The sequence below is a fragment of the Corvus brachyrhynchos genome, unplaced genomic scaffold (assembly GCF_000691975.1).
Source record: "Corvus brachyrhynchos isolate BGI_N302 unplaced genomic scaffold, ASM69197v1 scaffold66, whole genome shotgun sequence".
NCBI classification, from domain to species: Eukaryota; Metazoa; Chordata; class Aves; order Passeriformes; family Corvidae; genus Corvus; species Corvus brachyrhynchos.
Window position 1 is genome coordinate 3,882,525 of NW_008238440.1, and position 24,910 is coordinate 3,907,434.

Consider the following 24,910-nt stretch of genomic DNA (forward strand, 5'->3'; position numbering starts at 1 on the left):
GTTAACTTAATCTCAATATTTTCTGGAAATTGTCAGCTCACTGTCCCTTGGTTGAAAGCCTGGCTTGCAGTTCTTCCCTCTGTTTGGAAGGGAAGTGTATTTTTCCTGTGGATGGCTTTGTGTGTGCACAGGTGTCTCTTCCTGAGAAGTCCTGTAGGATCAAAGAATCCTGTAGGTGAGCTGTTCTGGGAGGCAGAGCTGTGCCTTTTCTGCAGAGATTTGTGTTGCTTAGGGTTGCTCTCAGTCTGGTCCCACAAGCTTTTTCTTCATCCTAGCACATTTTCCAGCCCTGGTGGAGGAGTGTGCCTGTGGCTGATGGTGAGTGCACCCTTTAGGGAGGTGAGAGATGGAGCCTTGAGTCTCCCCTGGCTGCCAGTCACGTGAGGGAATTTTTCTTGCTGTGTGCAGCGGCTTTGTTAGGCTGCTCTCTCAAAAGAATGGGCATTATTTTCTTTCTCATTTCAAAGGGGAACTGGTCCTGCTTTCAAAATAGATAACGTAAGCACCTATTGCCAAGGGAGGATTGAAACAGTGCTCCTGATCTGACACAGGCATCTATTTTTGACGTTGGCGGAGGCACCCAAGTCTGAAAGAAGCTCTGGTTTAACACATTCCTTCCACCAGCTTTTCCTTTTGCTGTCATATCTTACTGCTGAGACTTGAGTTAGTGCTATTTGGAGTGTTATGTGTTTTACTTCAGACAAAATGCAAGAAGTCTCCTGGTGGACTGTAGGCTGCTCTGTCTTGGAAAAATCCAGTTCACTGTGCTGACAATATGAATCTGACTGAGGAACACCTACATTCTGTGTATATCTTTTAGGGAGTGTAGTTACACAGGTTTATAGATTTTTTTCTGAAGGGTTAAGAGTTGGAAGTGAGGTGGTGTAGTGCTGAGCAGGCAGGACCCTCAGTACTTATCTGACCCCAAAATTTGATTTCTTCAGTCTTTTCCAGTTCTCTCTGTTTCTGAGTGGTTTTCACGACAGTCTTTGGTTATTTGGGTTTTTTGGGCAGGGCAAGGCCATATTTTTGTCTTTGCTTGTCATTTCAGGCATAGCAGACATGTGCCTCTAGAGGATTTTTCAGTACTAAGGCAAAAGACACAAATCAGCACAAATAATTTACTGTCTTTGTTTTAAGGAGTGTCATTCTGAAGGGAAGAAAACTCTAGACAAAAGCATAATAAATTAGTTCAGAGACTGTCTATAAATATTAGGTAGGTATATATCATCAGTGAAATTGGTCTTTTGAGTTAATAAAACCAAGTTGCTGGTTTAACAGATCTCAGTGCTTTGGTTGGTAAGTGGCACAAATGAGATCAGATTATGAATTAATAAATTACTCCGTTGAAATTTGAGGTGCTCAATTTGATTCTAGTTAAACCGTGCTAACTGCACAGGCCCTGTGGAGCGTGTTCTGTGAGCTCTGGTCCCCAGCTGGGGCAGGGAGGACACGGGGTCAGTTCCAGTGTGGCTGTTGACACACATCTGCCCCTGGAGAGCTGGTGCCTGGTGAGCTGGTGCTGGGAACGGGACACCCTGGAAGAAGAATGTATCCAGCAGGAGCTTCGTGGATTCACTAAGGATTCATTTGACTACTTTTTTGTTTTGGTTTGGTTTTTTTCCTCCAACTGTTCTGGGCAAGCAGCCAAAAAGGAATCCCAATGAGCAATTCATGAGCTAACAAGAACTAAAATGATTTTGGTATAATGGTCTATTTCTGACTTTCCCCCATCCTCCTCTAACAGGAGATTTTTACAACTTGGGTGACAAAAAAACCCTGTACCAAAAAACCCATCCAGGAGGTGCTTGGGTGTCCTGGAGGCTGCAGCCCACCCTATTAGAAAGCCTTGGAAAGCCATGCTGGTTTTCCTTCCAGGATCTGTAGCCCCGGACCAGAAGCAATCGGGGTTTGGTAAAGGAGAGTCCTCTCCCTGCTGGCATTCCCAGGCTGCTGGGGCTGTTGTCCTGTGTGTGCATCCTGACAGCTGTGGGAGTGAGTCTGGAAAAACCCGAAGCCTCGTTTGCCCTGGTAGTGAAGATAATCAATACTTGTCAACCCCTATAACAGCGTTTGCATGCTTTAAGTATTTATGATGTGTTGGCAAGAAATTCCAGGTGCAGAATAACTTGGTTGATGTCAGAGGTGAATGCATATCTTCTGCCAGTCAGCATTGCTTGAAGGTGGCTTTTCTTGTTGACTGAGAAGTTTAATTATTGAAACGTAGCTTCAGCTCTTGTATTATTCTGAAAAGTTTTATGTTCAAAACAGTGTTTGAAAATGAAACCAAATTTTAAAAGCCCACACACATTTCATGTGTTTTTTCTTCATGGGTGGATTGAATATATTAGAAAGGTGCCATTCCTATGGCAATTTTAATATTAGTAGATGTGGTGTATTGATTGAGAGTAGTGGAGAAGTTGTAGTCAAAGTCAGAATTTAATTTATCAGGTTGAGATTTGTTGCTGAAATTAGAGCTATTCGTTAATATTGAATCCCTGCTCTGTGGATTCCAATTTTTAGTATTTTTGAAGGGATATGTTTTGTAGATGTAATCCATCTTCAGTTTGGGATAGTGTAAAATTAATCAACTCCCGGTTAAAAATATGATGTCTGTCTTAAAATCCCTCCGTTAAAGTAATTGGGGATACCCGACTGTTTTTCTTAACCTATTTATTCATGAGGATCCTGTAAAGTTTACTTGGAGGAGTTTCCACCATCTGTCTTAGTCCACTTGTGTTGTTACCTCCACTTGGTGACCTGTATAAAAGGAGGAGCAGGAGAGGACCTGTTGCTCCTACACAGCCCTGGCTGTTCCCTGGGGATGCAGGCTGGCTGTGGCTCATGCGGGCACACTGGTGCTGCCCTGTGCCAGGCTCCCACCTGGGACTGCTTCCTATTTCTCCTGGTTCAGTAATGCCCGTGCTTTCAAACCACACTGCTGATCTGAAACTTCTGTACTCAGGGCTGTCTCTGCTGCCTTCTGAATCCCTGGCTGTTCTCCCTGCTGTCCTTGGCAGTGTGGTGCTCCAGGTGAGCTGCCCAGGGATGCTCTGCATGCTCCGGCTCTGTGCCGGACATCCTTCCCAGCCGGGGTTTCCTTGGCCAGGATGTTTGTAGCTGGATGCCCACACACAAATTGTTGTTGCCTGGTCACTCTTCTAGCCCTGAGCCAGCTGGTGGTGGGGACAGTGGCACACTGCCCAGTCCTCAGGAAGTGGTGTACGGGCCTCCCTTGCCCTTCTGCTCCCAGTTTGCTGTGCAGGTGTTGAGGACCATTTAGAGTATCTTTGGTTTTACAAATGTATTCACATTTGGACTTTGATTAGCCTGATGGATGGGATGTACACATTAGGGACAGGAAACTGTGAAGGTGGAATAGCACCTTTCCTCGTGGAGTAACTTCTGGATTTGCACAAGATTTCTATCACTAAATGCCAGAGGGAATCAGTGTGTTTTTGACAGGAGGCCCTTGGCTCCGGCAGCTTCCTGGCCTTTTGGCCTCGCCGTGGGTTTGTTTGTTCAGGCTTTTCCTGGGTAAGTGATCTGGCTGCTCTGGGTTGTGTCTTTTGGAGTTAACTTTTTTTTTAACATTAATTGAATTCAGTTTGTTTTACAAGAATGGTGGGTGCGGTGTTAAATCCATCCTGAGATTTGGAATCTGTATCTCATAAAATTAAAACCAGCATGAAATAGCATGAAGTGTTACATTAAAAAAAAAATAGCTCAGGTGTTTTGCTCTTCTGTGTTATATTGCATATTTGCTGGAAGGACAACAGAATCCATAAAGAATACCATTTGAAGGCAAACTTTTGCCAATTTTTAAAGCTGAGGTCAGAACCTTTTTTAGAGCACTGTTTCCTCTGCTCAGTTTCCTGTGTTGATTCAGGGAAAAAGTTGCCTTCTCTTCTAGCAGGGTAGTCCCAAACAGGACAGATGGGGGATTTGACCCCTCATGCTGGTCCAAAACAAACTGCGGGGTACAAAATTCCACTTGTCTCAAAGTCTTCCCTGTTCATTCATTTCTCTTGCGACTGGTGAAGTTGGGAAAAAGCATTTTTCTGTGAAGTATCTAAGCAAAAAATTTTGGATGCTACATTTAAAAAAAGTAGCAAACTCAATTTGCATTTGCACTCATTTTCCTGCAACTTCTGTTTCCTCTATGCAAATGTGGCCATTTTTAGAGCAGCTTATGCAGCTGTCTGATTCTTTGGAAGTTCTTGTATCACTGGAAGGAAACACGTTGATTTTTTTTTTTTTCCCCCCTAAGGTGGCAAGAGGTAGATTGGCCTAAAGTGCATCCAGTCCAGTGTGGAGCCCTCACTTTTAGTCCATGCACCAAAAGCAGTGGGGAGCTGTAGCACTGGGGAAGGGAAGGGAGAGCGTGGGAACCTTCTGTGCTTCACTTTTTCAGGAAAAGATGCAAAAGGAGGAATGTTTATTTTGTATGTAGCATGTCAGAGAGCTCATTACAGAGTTTCAGACATAGTATTCAGACACATGTCTGGTGTTGAGGCATGCAGCTTTCCTCTCTTTGAATAAATATTAGCTGAAGATACAAGCTGTCCTCTTAAACTTCTGTGTAGATTTTATTATGAGGGAATTTTGAAGCTGAAGAATTGAGTAAGTACCTGCAAGTTTGACGATGAAATTGTCTAGAAGCAAAACACAATGATTTGTTGTTTTTGTTTATAACTGTAGAAAATATGAAACCACCTTATATTTTCTATCCATTGCATTTATGTTCTTTTAGGATGCAGCAGGTTTATGTATTGGCTGAATGTCTGACCATTCCAAATGATGAGTTCAGTGTGTTTGATCCTGAAAGGCTCCATGTGTAATCACAACCACCGAGCTGAGGTGCATCTCTGATAATCTCATGTCGTTCAGTGCTCCAGGGCTTGAAAACCCCTCCTTCCTAGTTTTTTCTTTCATGATCATTTCTTAAGTTCCTCTGCAATGGGAAATTTCATGTCTGCTTAGGAAAAACAATCACTAATTTACTTATATGTTGCATTTAAATTAACCAACTCTCTTGTTCCATCTGCATTTATATGCAATCAAGGAAACCAATTTAATCATGCTCTCCACTGTAAGGCACCATAGCTTCTAAAGCAAGGAGAAAATTATTTTCAGCTATGCATATGACATCAAGACTTCCTAGAAAATTAAGCTTTTAATGAGTTTCTTGCATTTTGACTCATTCCATGCGAATATTGAGAGAAGTGTAAAGTAGTTAGGGAGGTAAGTAGTCAGCTTGGAGTACTTCAAGGATGCTGAAATGCGTATGGGAGTTTCTCTGAGTTTTAGGTTTTAAAAAGTGGGAATACAAAAGAACATTTGCTCTAGATCTTGGAAACAGAATCCTCTGCAGCAACGACTTCCTGAAAAACTTGTATCCTGTTGTTTTAGTGGGAGTGAGACTATCCAGCTCTGGATGTTGTTTTGTCCTGCTGTGTCTTGCCTTCTTCTGTATCTGTGGGATGCTTGTACCCTACATATGTAGGGATATGGGAGTGAATGAATATTGTGTGTGTTCGGGCAGGTGGAAATAAGAAATTTTGACTGAAAATAAAATATTTGTTCCCTAACCATTTTGACAATATTACTACAGGTTTAATTTCTCGAATATAATAGCTAAAGGAACATTTTGCTGTTAAATGAAAAGGTTTCCAGATTATTCTTCAAGTACCTGGGAAAAAAACCCTGATTACTGTTTGATACTATCCTTGTACATTGCAATTGCTGCAGTAAGGAAAAAGATGTTCATGTTTGATAGAATCAAGTGGGGTGTGTGTAGGAGAGGGAGAGAGTGGCCTGAAGTGTGACTGGAGCTAGGACTGGGCAGACTGACGGAAGGAATTGTATCCTTCTGATATTGTCCTGTCACTGTTGATCAGTGTCTGGTCTTGAACACCTCGTGCTCCATCTTGGCCCTTTCCCACTGCTCAGGCTCTGCTCACCTTCCTGCAGATGCCTTCAAGGACCTCTTGGCTCTCCAGCTGCACCAGGGTTTGCAGTAGGAGCAGGGCAGTATAGAAGTTGTATTTCCTCCCTACTTTGCTGTCTGCTGAGACTGTTATTTAGACCAATCTCTCAGGCAGTTGTGCCTTATATACCACCTTGTGTATGAGAGATGCTGCCTGCCCATCACACTGGAATGGGACTTGAATGTTGTATTTCTCAGCTAATCTCAGGTAGGATTAGGCAGATTTGTCTGTTGTACTAAAAAAAAAATTAAGGACTTGTATCTGTTGACATAGTAAACTATTAAAATGAATGGGAGAGTTCTGCAATAAATTATGGTGTATGAAAAAAAGTTTAAATTTATTTCATTCTTTCATTATTTTTAAAGGATGAGGTTAGAAAATGTGATTAACTCCCCTTGAGCTCTGCAGTAATAACCTTTCTGCAGTAATAACTCCTTCTAAGAGTAATAACCTGCTCTTAACTGTGCAAGACTTGCACTGGGGATTAGCCAGAGTCTTAAGTTTGACAGCCTAGAATGAAAGAATTAACAAGTAAGTATTCAACAATGTTGAGTTTAGTAACAGGATGACACTGACTTGTAACAGCCTTTTAGACTGTCAGTGTGGCTCTTGCTCCCTTTGGATCTTGGGTGTTGTTGACAGTGTGTGCCCAGAAATGTGAACCAGGACACTGCAGGAGTTAAATTTTTAAACCTTCTTATTGTTCTCTAACATGTAAACTTTTTTTTTTCCCCCTTCACAGGAAATGACCTAGAGGCCTTACAAATACATTTGTGCATTTTTGTTCTGAGTCTGCAATTGAGGGCAAACACAGTCTGGAAGCACCACTTCTTAATGTTACAACGGAAACAACTACCTCAACAAACAGGGAAAGGGGAAGAAGGCTTGCAATAACAAACACTCTAATTTTTAATAACTTATACTTGCAAAGTCTTCTGTAAACAGTCCAGATTTTTTTTCCCCCTCCAATATTAAGAAGAGACACTACAAGTAAACTGAGTTGGCAGACTGGATCTGTCAAAACATTTGAAGATATTTGATCTGCTGACATAAGGATTTGCTTTTTCAAGGAAAGAGCCTCTGCACTGCTTTTATAATCGCTGTTGATCGGTGGTTTGCTCCACTTTTCCTGATACTGCTAATGGGAAAATTGTATTAAGGTATTGCTTCTAAAACTATTATTTGCATTGACAAAATTAACTTTTGTAGACATAACAGCAAGTGACAATGTTATGCTCATGAAGAACTCGTAGGCGATCACTTCCTTGCTCCAGTTGGCTTTTCTGCGTGCGGAGGGGATACCAAACAAGAGACAGAGCATTATTAAGATACTTGGGCTTGCTTTTTGAGTACAGTTTATAACTGCAGCAGGGCTGCACCGAACACTGAAAACACGGAGTCAGCAAATCTGCTGCCTTTCCCACTGCTGATACAGATTATACAGACGCTTGCCTTTCTGAAATGCCTTTTGTGAAACCTATGTACACAGTCCTGCACTGTTACTGTACATAGATACTCGAGGAAGGAATTTGACAAGTGATTGTTAATTCAAGAACTCTCTGGACAAGCACTCACTTATGTATTGCTGCAGTGCACAAGAAAGCAAAATGGACTATAAGCGGCGCTTTTTGCTTGGCGGGTCCAAGCAGAAAGTGCAGCAACACCAGCAGTATCAAATGCCCGAGCTGGGCAGGACCCTGAGCGCCCCGCTGGCATCGGCCACCCCCAACGCCCCCCTGGTGTCCCCGGCTGCTGCTGGGGCCCCCGCCTCCCACACGACTCCGATCGCAGACATCCAGCAGGGAATCTCCAAATACCTGGATGCACTCAACGTGTTTTGCCGTACGAGCACTTTCCTTACAGATCTTTTCAGCAGTGTATTTAGGAACTCGCACTACTCTAAGGCAGCTATGCAACTGAAAGACGTGCAGGAACATGTCATGGAAGCGGCGAGTCGACTCACAGCAGCAATAAAACCAGAAATAGCAAAAATGCTGATGGAGCTGAGTGCAGGAGCTGCAAACTTCAAAGATCAAAAAGAGTTCAGCCTCCAAGATATTGAGGTAAGTTACCTTGGAGGATACCGTTTTGCACGTGAATTTGTATCATTCCTTTTTAACTGAATTTCTGTTCTCAATCCCTCCTGCACCAAAAGTTTTCTCCACCTTGCTATGTAATTGTGGGTAATGCTGGTGAAAAAAGAAACTCTTCATTTCTTTTTTATCAAGAAAGTACGAAGTAATTTGCAGGATCTGACCTCCATCTATATTAAATTAGGTATTTAGTAGGTATTTCTGTAGAAGAACCAACTAGACAAAAGTTGTCAACCATTTTCTGTTTCACGTTAGCTAATGTTTCTAACAATGTTACGCCATCATATTCTAAATCAGCCTACACTTTCCTTGGTATTATCCATTCCAAGGGAAAACCTGAGCACGTGGGAGTAGCATATTGTCATCAGTGTTTGAGTAAAACTGCGTATTAGTTGACTAATAATATTTTATCCCTCTTTAGAACATTTTTGTCTTTTTGAGCTGTTGTGTGTAAGAGGAAAATACCAGACTGTGTGAGAGATCAGTGCTGTGAAAATTTGTCATGACTTTGCTGTAATGTTCATACACCGGCAGCGAATGCCCAAGAATCAGGATTCAGAGAGGATCCCCAACTTCCTGCCATGCCTGGCTGGGAAGGTCTGGGTATTTCTCCTCTAGTAAATGTGTTACGTAGCAGGCAGCGTTAAGTGATAGTCACAGATAAATCCCTGGAGTTTTAAGTAGTTCCTTGTGTTTTGACATACTTCTTTACTTCGCAGCAGTCTTTGCAAAGTTATTCCTTCAGAACTGCATCCTGAGTGGAAAACTTACTTTGAAGTTCTCTTGGTTTTGATTTAGATTTCAGGTAACTTTGTATGAGTGAGTGTTTGTGCCTGTCAGGCATTATCTGCTTTCTCTAGCTGCACCACTTCCAGATGGAGTCCTTAAGGAGGATGCAATTTGTCCGTCCTAGCTCTCCCTGCAGTTGTGTACTACAGTTCTCAGTGTTGTATACTTGGTATAGAATGAAGTAGGATGGGCTATATATGTGTTATAAATGCCTTCTGTAGACTGGTATTTTTAAAGACAATCCAATAGCATCACTCTTCAGCTAAAGCTATAGCAAAATATATATATATATATATATATAGCTTTGGCTTAAGCAGCAGCAGAATGTAAGGATTTGACAGCAACTCATGTGGTTGTTCTGTGGGTCAGTCAGGACTGTGGTGTAGATGTGTGAATTCCAGAGGCAGAGGGGTTGGGTGGTTGTGCCCAAGGAGCAGCAGCTGCTCACTGTTGAAATGGACCTTGGCAGAGGCCAGTACAGGAATAAAATTTGTTTGTAGGTGACTTGAAAGCACAGGATGTAAGTATGCTGAGAGACCTGCTGCACTAAAAATAATCCTGAACAAACGAGTTTTCCAGTTGGGATGGAATTCAGAGGGGAAAGCAGAATGTTGCAATATTTAAAGAGACTTTTTCGCCTCAGGAGTGGAGCCCACTGGGCAGCAGTTCTGGAGAGCAGTCCTAGGGCTTGTGGGAGTCATGTGTTGGGTGATAGTGTTGTGCAGTTGCAAGTAATAAATCAATGCTGTTTCTGTTGTGCAAAGAGGCAGTTACCATGTATCTAACACAACCCTAACCTGCAAGAACCATCAACTGAGCCCTGAACTCTTCACTGGTTTTTATGGCCTTAAACACAACAGTGCACATGCACAGCACTGCTGGTGCACTTGGAGAAACAGGGAGCAACTGGAGAGGCAGCAGAGGAGAGTAGCAAGATATCCAGGAAATAGGACATCAGAGGACAAATTGAAAAGATGGACTCTGCAGAAGGAGAGGCTGAGAAGGAAAATGAGAATTGCTCAAGTATGTGAGAAGCTGCCAGAACATGTCAGTGTCTGTTCTTCATGTCCATGTAAGGTGGAGCAAGGAACTTAAATTTCAGAAGGAAAGATTTACATTAGATGCAGTGGAAATCCTTTGTAGTGTTAGTGGAGCACTGATGTGGATTGCTACAAAGGGTAGGGAGCAGAGCTTAGAGAAGGGATTAAACCTGCATCTGGCAGAACTGACCCAGGTGAAATTGCTCCTTGCTAGGGGCAGAATGATGACCTGGTGAGATCCTCTCCCATTGTGCTTTTCTGGGATTTGAAGACTGAGCTGTTGATGCTGAAATTTTAATTTAAAAGTATAGTTTCCTTTTTTCCCCCCTGGTGGATAGAGAAGTTAACATTTCATAAAAACTGCCAGCAGGATTAAAAAACTCACAATGTAAGCAGAAAAATATAAAGGGCTCGCCTGACTTCATCAGAGTTTGCTGAACAGGGAAGTGATGGGGGAAGAGTGTGAGGCAGCGTAATTGTTCCCCTGGAAAATACCAGGAGGGGAATACAGGTCTGTCTGAAGTTGTTTTTGGCAATTTCTCCAGTAGGTGACTGAAAGAACTCTCAGCTCTGTCAGAGAGAATTGAGAGATGGTCAAACACCTGAGTGGCAGCTCAGCAGTCCCCTAAGAAGGGCTCTGCAGTCTCTCATTTGGTGGATGGAGGCTGGTGGTGTAGAAGCAGTGGGAGGTGAGTTGTAATTCTGGGTGCAGTGGGACAGAACCCCAAATTCATGAGAAGGACATGAGAATGAGACTTCATATGCATGAGCCCAGCTCAGGAAAATGCAGTTTCCCTAAACCTTGCTTAACACAGGCTGTATGTTTTTGGGAGGAATGAGGAATCCAAGTGGAGCAGCTTTGGCTTTAGGAATCAAGCAGAGAGCTGTGGCTTTTCTGAGGTGCCACACGGCTTTATCCACTGTAGTGGGCTCTGCCCCCCAGGGAAGGCAATGTCAAGAAAACTTAAGCTTTGATTAACATACTTGACTTGAATTTGGACTGAAAACTGTTGTGCAGCCTGGGCTATAGCACCACGGGGTGAGGTTTTTAATTTATTTATTGTTACTTAGAACAAAGCTTGCTAGTTCAGAGCTGTCTGCCAGGCTGTGTAAGAAGGTGACTTCTTTTGATCAAAGTGTGTTGACAGATGGAGTTTCCCAAGGTTTCTTAATTTCAGAAGTGCAAATGCTGATTTTTATTTTTTTTCTTTTTCTTTTCCCCATTCCAACACCTTTGAATTCTCGGGTGTTTTGTGCCTGTATGGGTGAAGAACAGCTTGGAAATCAGGGTAAATGAGGGTGTGTTTTCCATATCTGTTTGTCAGCTGGGGGAATGCAGTAACTCTGTACTTCTGTTAATAAAAGCATTAAGGGAAATCCATGGGGAAGAATAAACTGGTAAAAGTAAGTGTATTTCCCCATCTCTTGTGAAGCTTTGCAGAAGCCTCAGTACTGCAAAATATAAAGAATTCCCTGTAGTTACACAGGGCTTGTGTATTGTCTTAGAAGTGGTAGTAATGAGAGGGATGTACGCGTTGCCTTCCTGAACAAAAGGGAAGCACGAATGGGCACCAGATCTATTCTAGGGTGCTCTGTTTTGTATTAAATGGAGATAATTTTTGGCTTTTATGTGTATAAAATAGCCTAAGATTTTTAAACAAGACACTTGTGAGACAAAAATGTCTGAATAATTATTAAATGTAGGTTTTCTGTAGCAAACATTGTAAAGCTCAGTTTAACTGTTTTTTAAAAGATTCTTTCCTGGGATTTACAGGGATTGGCTCCAGACTCTTCAGAGTTGAGGAACTGTTAGTAGCAAAAAAATATGTTGTCTTACATTTTAATTGCTGCTTTTTATTTTTAAAATGCTTCACACTTGATTGTTTTTTTGCTAAATGATAGTGACCACTTCAGTAGCTGTCAAGATCGGATTGTCACGAGTGGCTTTTAGGGTCACTGTTAGAAGAAATGAGTCTGTTGGGTTGTCCAAGTCTCCTAATAGTGTAAAGGTGCAGCTTCTGCTGGAATCTAGTTCAGCCTGCAGGTGATTCCTTCCCATGGGCAGGATTGAGTCTTCCTTTGGAGGTTTCTGTTCATGAGATCACTCACTGGAACTGCAGGGCATTGCTATGTAGTGAAAATGAATAATATTCTGCCCACTTCTGGTAATGTACGGGAGGGTTGTTAGTTCATGATGGGACACACCAGTTCAGTGGCAGCCAGGCCATGCCAATACTGACTCTGTTATGAGAAACCACTGAATAATTCTGTTGTGGTGTTTGGATTTTTGAGCATTCTGCTTGTTTAAGGAACCAGCCAAAAAAAAAAAAAAAAAAAAGGAAAAAAAGAAGAAAGTTCTGCTGCATAAAATGGTACTTGGAGAACTGCAAGTCAGTGTTTGTACCAAGTATGGAAGACTGGCTCTTGTTATTTGCTAACTTTATTACTGGTAGTGTTCTGTTTTAAGGAATCTGTTGTACAAGATTTGCTTGCCAAGCAGTTTGTATGGCATCACTGTTTAGCAATGAAAGCTGGCAATTTGTGTACACTTTGTCCAGTGGAATATTCCAAAGTTGATTGCATGCCCCCATTAGGAGGATAAAGTGGGACAGAGTAACCTAACACTTCATCTCACCTGGTGCTCCCCTTGCTAGGGAACCAAAAGTCCCATTGCTTCCAACTGTGCCTCAGCAAAAAAAATCCTTCAGGCAAGGCTCTGCTGAGACAAACAGCTCTCCTGCCTGGTACAGGTCAGGGAAGGCAAGGTGCTGGGGCTGTATTTTGTGGGATGAAATGTTGGAAGCTGAGGACCTCATTGTTTATGCAATATAAATGAATCTAAGGAATTATTTAAGAAAACATCACCACTCCCAAGGAGATCTCACTGGTTGACACCTGAGATGATTCCGGTTCAGCTTTGATTCCTGCATAGTTTGTAGGGTTTGTGCTTATTCTGGTCTAAAGGAGGAGAGTCACACACTTCTGCATGGGAAAGTAGGGAAAATAAATTTGAAAAAAAGGTGGTAGTGTCTCTAACTGTGGGACTGAGATGAAACTGAGATGAAACTGTGTCTCATCTGTGTGCTGACACTGTTGCAGGGATGTGCAGAGGTGGTAGTGTCTCTAACTGTGGAAAACTGCATCTGTGTGCTGACACTGTTGCAGGGATGTGCAGCAGAGATTCCCTGTGTTGCTCTGCACAGGGGTCAGTGCCCAGCCCAGGCTGGGGGAGGTCACCACCAGCTGCACCTTCCCCATGGATGAGGCAAAGTTTGGGCTCTTTGGCAGAAAATCTGACCAAGTGAGCTTTAAAGTGAGCTCTTTAAAGTGAGTTAAAGTCCATTAGTCCAAAAGAAATGTTTAACAGAAAGTCCTCCACTACTTTGATAGGGAAGCAGTTAAAACCATCCTTACCCATTTTGGAGGAAGGCTGAAATGGATTTTTTTAAAATAAAATAAAAAGTTCAGTAAAGCAGATGTTACTATTTTTCTTCACTGTTTAACATTGTAAATTATAGTAGGAATGTTGTGTGCTGCCGCTTAAAACCTAAATCATTTGTTTATTTTGAGCGTTATTCCCAGGCTGGGGAAACTTCAACCTTTGTACCTTAAATATTCTTTGAAATTTAATCAGCTTGAAATTCCTAATGAGTACTAGTTTCATCTTCCCCTGAGAACTGCATTCTTCCTACACAGAAATAATTCAGATCACCAGTTGCTTCTTCCTGCAGTTTTCTCATAAATCTTTCTAATCTTGTACCAAGGAAAGTTGGAGTTTTCTTCATTTTATCATTTGCTGACTGTTTTTTTTTAATAAGGCAAGCTCCACTTTCAGAGGTCAGTCAAAGTACCAAAAATGTTTAATTTTATGCCTTGTACAAAGAAGGGAAGTGATTGAACCAGAATGGAATGTCAAAAGGAGTCTGGATGCAGTGGAAAAGAGCATTGCCACCAGTGGTTCTTCTGAAGTAGATAGTAAATGCATATAACTGTTCGTGTGACCGGAGAGTCCTGCCAGGAAGATACATTGTGTCTGAATAGTTTTATTCCAGAAGAATGTAGCTGAAAATAAGCCAGATGATTTAGTGACTCCAAGGCATGATGGCTTTGTACATTATCTGTGTATTTTATGAATTATTCCTAAAATGGAATTCTAGTTGAATCTTTTTTTAATAAATCCAAGTCAAATACACATTTAAAAGCGCTTTGTCTGATAAACTCCATAAAAGAAACACTTTGAATAGCTTTTAAATACTTTCTACAGGGACTTTGAAAATCCTTCTTTCTCTGCAGCTCTCTAGTTACACTTGGTTGTCAGCTTTTTCCTGCCCAGGGCGCGCGGCCCCGGAGGCAGACGGAGCGTTCCCGCTGGAGCCCTTGGCTCTCCAGGATGTCCCTGGATGGTGGCACTGCTGTTTTTTGCACCAAAATCCTCTGACACAGAAGCTTTGCTGTGCTCATGGTACCTGAGGCATCTGAGTGTGTTTGGGCACAGTTAGAGGGACGTGGATGCTGAGGTGGGATCTCCTCCTGGCTCCGTGCTGGAGCTGCCCTGGGCCTCCCTGCCCTGCCGCGGCCTTTCCGAGGGAGCGGGGCCCGTTTCAGCGCCGTGTTCCGAGGGCACATCGGTGCCAGGGCTCAGCTTTGGGCAGCGAGCGTGGGGCTGTGGGGAAAAGGCTGCTGATGCCCATTGCCTGCCCATTACCACTCTGCCTGGAGGGGGAACTGCTGGGCAGACTCCTCACATTTTATGTTAGTATTTTTAAACGATTCGCATTTTGTTGTTGCTGTTTCGGGTTTTTATCAGAAATTCAACCAGGTCTTCGTGCAGGTAGGTTTTGCTGTTGACTTGGTCCTTGTGATAATATGCTACTCCCATTTTTGTGCTTGATTTTGCCAAGTAACTGAGCAAGTTTTTCATTTGCCAAGTAGTCAGAACTTGAGTACAGAACTAAAAATGACTCAAGATTAGTCTGGTGTCCCCTTCATTCATAGAAACTAATGCTCACTTACTCTTATTTTAAGTAAATGATTAAATATTGTATGTTACTTGTGATCTGAAGCATTAATTTAAAAAATCAGAGTTTAATGTAGTTCCTTACCCCAAACACCAAACAAAAAGAAAGAAGGGAAACTTCCATGAGCTCTCCTATGTGTGTGAAACTGGTTTGTTTGTCTCCCACAGGTACTTGGGCGATGTTTCTTGACAGTGATGCAGGTCCACTTCCAATTCCTTTCACAAGCTCTGCAGAAAGTCCAGCCAGTGGCACACTCCTGCTTTGCTGAAGCTGTAGCTCAGGAGAGGAAGAATGTTAGTGGGACTGGAGCCTCAAATATAAGCCCCACAAATGAGCTGGAAGATGCAATAAGATCATGGAGAGGAGCAGCAGAGGTATGGAGCTCTTACTGTAGTCACAGCAGACTTAGTGAAACCCAAAGTCAGCCTGGGCATCCTAACAAAGGAAAAAAATAGCTGATTTTAAAGACATGCTGCATTTGAAGGGGGGAACATGGCACAGTTGGTTTCAGACACTGAAATTCATTTTAGTTATGTGATGATTGCACTATCTTTCCCACTTGTAGTTTCCTACATAGATAGGGTTGTGCATTAGGAGCACACAAATAGTGCAATCAGATTTTTGTTATTAGTAATGAACTACCAGTGTTCAAATAGGGCAGACAGAGGGAATTAAAAATAAAAAGCTCAACGAGTTTTTGTGAAAACAGAGCAAAGTCTTGATGAAAAATAATCTAGATAATATCTATTTCTCTCACAGTTTGAGCACGAATTCTATTTCATACTTTAAAATCTTTGTGGTGGTTTTTAACACTTTTGTCTTCATGCTGTTAAGCTTGATGTTGCTTCATCCACCCATTGCTGGAATGTGACCCATCTTACTTAAATGTGCCACTCTCTGGACTTGCTCTTTCACAAACATGTGTCATCTGTGAAATCCTTACTTTGCCAGCCAAAGCCAGTCCTTTATAAAGACATTCAGTTTTATGAGGTTTTCTGCTTTCCCTGGCACTACTGAAGTCTGGAGACTGATAGGTCAGAATGGATTCAGACAGAGTGTGTATTTTCCTTGAATTCAGATGACTTGCAGCATGTGCTATTGCAGTCTCATGTGGCCCACGTGGCTTGTTAGTCATCCTGGCTGGAAATCTTGTCTCCATTTATCACTAACATCTGCAAGGTGTAGGAAAGCAAACGAGTTATATGAATGAAGAGGAATTATATGTGATTTTTACTGCAGCCTAAATTTATTTCACTGGATGAAATAGGGATTTGGGAGTGCTTTAGGTGTATTACAGATAATCATAACAGTCTAATCTTGGTATTGCTGTACTCCTTTGGCATAAAAGTAGTTAATTTTACATGTAATATGCCTAGTTTCTTAAAACTATTACAATTTCTAGAAATGCCCTGCAATTGCTATCAAATTTGCTCAAAACGTGGTTAAAATTAAACTTGGCTTCACAGAATCCAGGAGCTTAACTTTCTTTTTTTACCTTTTGAACAACCCACTTCAGCTATTTCTGTTTTTCAGAAATACAAAACCTGTATTTCAAAATAGTTTAATACAAGTATTAAACTAATCAAATCCTGTATTAAACATACATGGAGAGGAGAAAGATAAAATACAGATTCTCCATAGTTCCAGAATAACAATAGAATAAACTTCTCAATTTTTATGATGGACTGAAGTAACTGATTGGGAGTATTTGTGTGGGTTATTAGGATAGCATAAGAAAAACATGTGGTTTCTAACTAAAGAAAATCTCTCTCTCATAATTATAGATAGGCTAATATACAAATCATTTTGATAGAAGGGAGATTTGAAATACTGAACTCTTTACCAATTTTCACTTTGGAGTGGAAGGCAATCCATTGTTTTCCTATAAAATCAGCCTCTCTGGCAGGAGAACACTGCTGCTTCAGAGTAAAGTTTAATGTGATGCTTTGTCAGTAGCTCAAAACTGGTTTTGCTCTTTAAGATTTACTTTGGGAAATGCAGTAATTCTGTCCATGAGGTGAGCCCATGTCTGTCCATTGGCTGTAGTACCAGAACTCCCCAATTTGGACATCCTGCTTTAGAGCAAGACTCCTTCCTAGACTGGAAAATAACCCACATCTATTTGCTTTACCCTGCTCAGCGATGTAGGATTTTACAGCTAAAAGTAGATATTTGGCTTATTTCTTGTTTTTCAAAATCATATTACACAAAGCTATTTTCTTGCTGTGCTAAGTTGATCTTAGCATTGTGTGGCTCTTCTCAAATTGCACCACAGAAATCACCCATAATTTTATGAAATGTGTCATCCTATGAACACAGGAGTGCTTGTACACATGATTTAGCGTATTTTCTGTTTCTGGGGCAAGTTTTTGTTGTAGTTAGGAGTCCCTCCTCAGGTAACCACAGCCATGGTGTGGCCTGTGTAACAGGATCCCTGGTCCTGAGAGGGAGCTGAAATAGTAACAGCAAACAATGCTGAATCCAAGTGCTGGCCAACACCCCTGTGCTGTACAGGTTGCGTCAGAGTTCTTCTTCCAAAGTAGCAGTAGAAGTTGAGTAAGTTATAATAAAGTCTCCTCCAGGTCCTTTCCCCCAGGTGCTGCTTCTCATCTCCTGTAGAAGGTTTTAAAGTCTGTGGGCTTTTTTGTTGTTCTTTGAAATTTAATTAAGTTTGACCTGGTTTAATGTTGACCCTCCTCACCCTGGATTTTTTTTTTCATATTACAGGCCACATCTCGACTGCGAGAAAGAGGATGTGATGGATGTTTGGCAGGAATTGAAGTTCAGCAACTTTTCTGCTCACAGAGTGTGGCCATCCCTGAACATCAGCTCAAAGAGCTAAACATGAAAATTGACAGTGCTTTGCAGGTGGTTTTTCAAGTCTGCTGCTTTCATGTGCATGTAGTACAGTCAGTGGGTCAAGGAGTGAAATAGGGAAGGAGTGTGTTCCTGCAGGATTGTGTACCACAGACAGCTCAGAGGTATTTGGGAATTACAGCTTTGGAATCTTATGTGATAAATGTGTGTATGCCATAGAACTGAGTGGGGTAAATCCTGGTGCCAATCCCTGTCTGCACCCAGACACACTGACTGCGTGCTTGCTTCCTTGCTGATATGCCTGTGCTATCTCAACTTTTTGTTTAATGTCAGGCTTACAAAGTGGCTCTGGAGAGCTTGGGCCATTGTGAATATGCAATGAAGGCTGGCTTCCACTTGAATCCAAAAGCTATTGAAGCAAGTCTTCAGGTAGGATCTACTAAACTTGCTCTCCTTCATCCCTCCTCGCCTTGAAAACGGCTACTTAAGATACACAAGAATTTGGACCCATATTAGGATTTTGTAATGTCTTAGTTTCTTCTATTTGATCTGTTCTTCTGTACTTCAGGGCTGTTGCAGTGAAGCTGAAGCCCAGCAAACAGGAAGGAGACAGACTCCACCTCAGCCCATTCAGTGTGAGCTGCCCACTGTCCCTGTCCAGATCGGATCCCATTTTCTGAAAGGAATCTCCTTTAATGAGTCTGCAGCAGAAAACCTGAAGCTGAAAACGGTAATAACTCCTAATTAACCACAGGAGTAAAGGTGGGGGGAGAAAGAGTGGAATTCCTTAAAATGTAGAGAACAACAGAAACAGAAGTTTAGTGCCCAACTTGTGTTTGAAAGTTGTTTTTTTCAGCCTGGCTTCCTCTGGAAACACAGTGTTGATAACATTGGAGGGCTACGCCTGTTTCTGATAACATTTTGACCACCTGAGCAATTTTGTTCCAATCTGAGAGAAGCACAGGCATAGAGATCTAGGAGGCAATGAGGCATCAGTGAACTTTCTGAAAATAGATGTGTTAGGTATCAACAGGTACAGAGGGAAGTGAGCCCTTATAGATTCCCCAGCCAGGTGATGCATGTCAGGGCCTTCATCTTCTTAGGTGCCCAAATAAGTCAGCCCAGCCTGGTGCTAAGGGAGGTACTTGAAAAAAACACTTTGTAACAGAGCTCCTTTTGATGTCATCTTACAAACTTGAATCAATTTTTTGAAAATAATTTTAAATTATGGAGAAGTTAATTGTATTTTCAGTATAAACAAAGGGAAAATATGTCCATTCAGAAGTAATTTGGGCAATTTTAATCAGTGCTTTCACTTTTTAGATAAACCCCGTCTTGCTCCTGAAAGAGTTGAAATAATAAGTTGCTCAAAATGCTGCTTTTCTGTTGTCTTTGCAGTGCTTTTTGTAGTTTTGATTAAACTGGTTTGCAAGAATATAAGCAGAAATACTGTTTATAATTTTGGAGCAGTATTGTGTTCCGAACAGCAGAGACGATCTTTCGTATTTCTGTTCTGCAGCGGAGCTCTTCTAGTTCTATAAGACTGTTCAGAGGTTGCAGACATTATAGCTGTTTGAAAAGCATGTAGAACAATGACAAATCCATCTGGAAGCATTGGTGGTACCATTTGTGAATCATGTGTTGGGTAGGACAGAGTGTTTATTATTTTTCCAGCACACAATGCTGCAGTTGATCAAGGAAGCCGGATGCCATAATGGACTCACACCCCGGGACGACTCTCCTGTGACTGAAGTATTGAACCAGGTCTGCCCTTCCACGTGGAGAGGAGCCTGCAAAACTGCTGTGCAGCTGTTATTTGGCCAGGCTGGGCTGGTAGGTGACTACCAATAGTCTTAGGAAAACAAAGGTTATGCAAACACCCTGAAGAGAAACTGGATATTTTGGAGTTTAGAAATTAATTTGCAGTGTCTTATCTGTGTTGCTCTATTTGTAGTGCTGCAGTTAACCTGATTTCTGAGCAAAATGTATCCTTGTAGAATGGGAGTCTGTAGGTGGTGTCCATAGTTGACAGGAACAGAAGAATGCTCTGGCTGCTTCCTGGTCTCCGTTACAAGAGAGAACACAAGAAATGACACTTCTGCTTCACAGAGAAATAGATTTATTTTCAAATCTATAGATGACCATGTTAAAAAGCTAAACAGACCCAAACACACATCTGCCCCCCCTCTCAAATTAGCTTCAACACCTGCCATTTTTTCATTTCCTCTCTGCTTCAAATGGAAGCTGGGTTTCCTGCCCAGCATAAACTAGCAAGTCTCTGCACCAGGTAATGCTACCTGACATCTCCAACAGAAGACAGAGCAATTAAATGCCTTGCTGTAGACATATGTGTCCTTGAGGGGAAGAAAACCAGTGGAATTTACAATATCTAAGCAGCTGATAAAAATAGATGCTTGGAACATACTCTGATAAGAAAATGCGTTTGTGCTCCCATGACTAATTACTGCCATCTCTGCACTCAGTGAAGTGTTCATGCATGACATGTAGGTTTTTTGGACTACTGTGGGTAGGGGACAAGGCTGCACCTTCAACATAGGAAGGAAATGCTCACGTAAAGGTACACTGTAGCTTATGATAGTTCTGTCAAGTATTCTTTGAATTGTCTTTAACCTACAGTGAGTTAAATGCTTCTTGCTGGTACAGTGGTGATTCCTTGTTCAAGGTGATGCGAGGCCATGAGGGCTTCGTAATTAATTTCTGATTAAAGGACCCAAATAGCTGCATACTTTGTAAATACGGTTTTCAGACAAATCACACAGCTGGTTAAGTGACCTAGACCTTCCATCCTAGCAAGTTAAACCATGTGCTTTTGGTACTGTTAATAGGTTCTCCAGTAATGGTGAATGATAAATTGGAAATGATGAATTTGCCAGATATTTCTACTTCAACATCCCTTTGATACTAGGTATCAGATCTTAGATATTCCCTTCATATTAAATACCTGTTAGAGAAGTAGGTTCCAATTGTACTGGAATTCAACTGACTATTCATGTAAGGGCAGCCTAAAATGCAAGGTGCATCATTGTCATAACAGCAGTGCACCTGCTGTCAGTCCTTACCTCACTGAGATACAGGGATTTAAGGGTAGGAGATGGTAGTGCTTTGTCTACAATGTTTTACAGGGAGGCATAAGGAAGTGGTGTCTTTGCAGGGACAGAGAAACTGTGGAACAGTAGGATTTATCAAATTTCTCCTTAGGTGTTTTGAAGGAAAACATGTATTAAATATTAATAAATACAAGGAGGACTGGAAAAAAGGATATGGTTAAATGGGATTGTGTCTTCAGCTGCCACAGTTCGTGGTAGGGTGCTGGGAGTCAGCAGCGAGGTACAGGAAATGAGGCCAAGAAGGAAAGAGTTTCTCAGCAGCCCTATGGGAGTGTGCTGTAATTCAGGAGCAGTTCTTGGCTCCTGAGTGTCTGGATGAGGAGTGCCTGGGAGGATGCTGTACCTTCCACCATTTCCTTTCCAGGGGGTTTCAGTGTTGTGCACACCCAAGTCCTGCCCCGAGGAGGTTTGAGGAGTGGCACAAGGCACATTTGGACTCAGGAATCTGGAAATCTGGTGTCCCCCAGTCTAGACATAACGAGTTAGACCTGCTGGTAATTGAAGCCACTGGCATTCTTCAGGTTTGTCATCACTTTTGGAGAGTGTCAGCATAAAACTTAACATTCTCCCAAATGACAGTGCTGAGCTATGGAGTTTTACTTGTGTTGAATCCTCATGTCTCCAAAGATTTTTGCATGGACCTGAGGTTCCGAAAGTAGCAGGCTTCACTCTTCAAAGACATGTAATGAGCTGTGCACATGACAGAAGACCTGCAAGCCTTCTCTCCTTCATTCTCACTTTGATTTGTTACAGTTTAGAGGGGTGTGAGCATTGAGGTTTTTCTTTATACACTATGTGCCATCTTTTTTTACAGCATCCAATTATGTTTGTATGTAGCTTCATGCAGTGACAAGAAATTGTAATTTGCATCTTTAAAGAATTCTTTGGGTGGAAGGGAGAGAGGAAGCACCTGTAAAACAAGAACAATGGATGTCTGAGGTGCAGGAAGCTGTTCTCTAAGCACCACCAGGCAGGGAGGGAGGATGTGTTTATTTTAAGTTTATTTTGTGAAGAAGGCAGATAAGTGAATCATGGCACAGTATTATGTAGGCTTTGGTGTACTGCTTTTAGGTACTGGGCTGTCTGCATTCATTCAGAATTGTGTGTGGATCTGTCACTTAAATGCCTAAGTCAAAAAACAAACATGACTTGACAGTCTCACTGTTTTTAACCTGTCTTGTCTTGTGCCTTTTGAGAAGCAGATCATTAAGTGTGGAAAGCACAGTGAGATGTGCCTTAGTGTGCTTGGTTATTTTGGGCTGTAGTTTATTAACATAAGAAATAATTCGAAGTGCGGATTTTCAGTTTTTACCTTAGCATGTATATAATAATTGTATTTTCAGATTTGGGTCAGCTGAAGAAATCTGCATGTCTGAATAAAAATAATGTACATTCAAATAGCTGAATTCAGAGGATGAGCAGAAATAAAAGTTCCAGTTGGCTTCATGCAAAGAGGTTAACAGATAAAACTTTTTTTTTGTGCTAGTAGATCTTTCCATAGCAAAAACCAACATGCATTGCAGGAGCACTAAATCTCCTAGTAAAGTGTAAATCCCAGATGTCCTGACTGACAAATGTTGAGAAATGGAAAGCTTTTTGCAAAGGGAAGAAATGAAGGCGTGTCCAGGGGGAAGAAACACCCTAACAAAGGCTGGAACATGGGCACTACCATGCACCACAGGCAGAAGCTGGCACAGGTCTGCACAGATCAGAGTTTCAGCTCTGACTTCAGGTCTGAGGTGCAGATTGTGTTTTTCTTAGGAGTTGAGAACAATCACTCCCGAGTTCAGTTCTCCTTATCACAGTTATAACTGCAGTAGGGCTGAATTGCAGATTACCAAATTAGATACAATGAAAACATACAAACATCAGGAAAAGAGTACTGGGGTTGCCCTGTTACGAAATAAGAGGTATTTTCATGGGTGGATGATAGTGTGGCCTTTTGTCACCGTGCTTAGACATGCTTAAGATTGAATAAACCTGGGCAAATGCTTAGAGTCAGCTGAAGGAAAATGAAGGCCTTAGGCTAAAATACTTGGAAGGTGGGAAATAATTATGTTCAAGTGTTACTTGATGGTTTGTTAAAGTGAGAGAGGAGAAGCTCAGCATTATGTTTTACATTTTTTCATACCCAGTAACAGACAACCAGTTAGAAACAGGACCAGTGTAGGTTAGGTGATGGCAACAAAGTCAATAATGTCCCTTGGGGCTTATTTATACCAGAGGACTTTTGCCATTTCAAGGATAAATGGTACAGCTAATCTGCTAGTCACCGAAGCAAGAACTGCTGACTGCTGCCAAAAAGCTGCTGTTTTCAGCGTGACCAAAATAGGAAATTATGGAAATGATCAAAAAGGCCAACCCATACAGACTGGACAACAGCAGAAAGCATGAACCAAATATGGAACTTACTAAATTAAAGGTTCAATGAAGCTGAAGTGAATCCCTTCCTTTCCCATTCCCTACAAAGAAAGGTTTGTGACACAGGGTTGATTCTCAAGGCTTTTCTCTTCCATATGTCTTCATGACATCTTACAGATGGCTCAGTGTCCAACAACTGAACAGTCACTTTGCTTCTCTTTATTTAATCAGGAATTAATAATAGTACAGTTTCAGTAGATGGAATAGAGAAATGGTGTGGAATTTTATAACCTTATGGGGGGGATGTATGTTACGAATTGTGAATGGTTTCTGGCTGAATATTACTCGTCTGTATCATACCATGTGCTGCAGTTAAATTATTTAAAACATTTTGCTGAGTAGGTGTTTGGGAGCTCTTAAAGTAAACTGTGCTAAACTTCTCAAAAATAAGGGCTGTCATGTGGAGCCACTGAGAACTACCAGCAGGGAGGTAAAGCAGCTGGCAACTACATAGTGATGCATTACTACAGGATGTAACTGAGAAGAATTGTCCTTGAAATACAGGTTCCTGTACTAAACTAATTTTATATTAAAGTAGAAGTAAACTTATGGTGATTTAGTGAGTTGGTTTGGTTTTATTTGGGTTTTTTTAATACCTGTAGTATGGCTGGGAGGTGAGATTATTAGAGTTTAACTAAAAGGGTGATAAAATAACTAATTCTTAAAGTAATTTCCCTTTTATTTTCATTTTATTTGCTAGGTGGTAGTGGACACGGCACAGATTGAAAATAAAGAAGCCTATGCTCCTCAGATAAGTTTAGAAGGATCAAGAATTGTGGTGCAAGTTCCATCAACTTGGTAAATAAAAATACTGTATTGCAGATTGTGACTGAAATATATTGGGAAAATTGTTGCAGTACGAATGGAGGAGAGAATGTGCACAATTATGGCACAGCTTCCTGAAGTTCCTCTATCTGGACTGGTTGAACACCTCCATTCCTGATGGGCTGTACTTCAGCTGCCTCTGTAGGAGGCAAGGCAAGGGAGGCCGTGCTGGGGCACTTGGACTTGAAGAAAATGTAAAAGCTTGATGATAAAAAAGAAGGTTTCAAAAATAGTAATCTGCCAGTACTCCTGTTGTGCTCTGCCCCAGCAGGTCCCAGCTGTAGTTCAGGAAGGCCAAGAATTGGCTGAGTTAGTGTGACAGCCTTTGCTCTTGCTTCTATGGGCTGTTCTTCAAGGGCTGTCATGAACCATGGACCTCTGGGCTCCAAGAGATGCTGTTCCTGCCAGTTTAGTTACCTGCCTAGGAAAGAATGGTTAATCTGCAGTTTGTGAGGATTTCTTCCCGTTCAAAACAGTGGGAATGGGAAGAAATGGGAGCACTTGTCTGTAACTTGGAAGCAGTCAGTGTTAGGAATTTCAGTCCAACAACAGTTGATTCACTTGGCTCCTTACAGGAGCAGCCTGTTCCTCGTGGTGCTGCTGGCACATGTAGGAGGAATGTCCCGGCGCTGTTTCCCAGGGAAGGAAGGGGGTCCTGGCCCCGTTTCCCAGGGAAGGAAGGGGGTCCTGGCCCCGTTTCCCAGGGAAGGAAGGGGGTCCCGGCGCTGTTTCCAGGGAAGGAAGGGGGTCCCGGTGCTGTTTCCAGGGAAGGAAGGGGTCCCGGTGCTG

At 41.9% G+C, this 24,910-nt stretch overlaps 1 protein-coding gene across 1 annotated transcript in view; it reads left to right on the forward strand.

Annotated features, from left to right (window-relative positions):
* Positions 1-24,910, forward strand: part of KIAA0355 (KIAA0355 ortholog) — a 58,408-nt gene that overhangs the window by 20,724 nt on the left and 12,774 nt on the right. The window contains exons 2-8 of the mRNA XM_008635502.2: positions 6,733-8,053; positions 15,098-15,304; positions 17,658-17,798; positions 18,081-18,176; positions 18,316-18,477; positions 19,422-19,580; positions 23,997-24,094. Coding sequence (XP_008633724.1) covers positions 7,568-8,053; positions 15,098-15,304; positions 17,658-17,798; positions 18,081-18,176; positions 18,316-18,477; positions 19,422-19,580; positions 23,997-24,094 — 1,349 coding nt within the window. The 5' untranslated portion in view covers positions 6,733-7,567. The remainder of the gene's footprint in view (positions 1-6,732; positions 8,054-15,097; positions 15,305-17,657; positions 17,799-18,080; positions 18,177-18,315; positions 18,478-19,421; positions 19,581-23,996; positions 24,095-24,910) is intronic.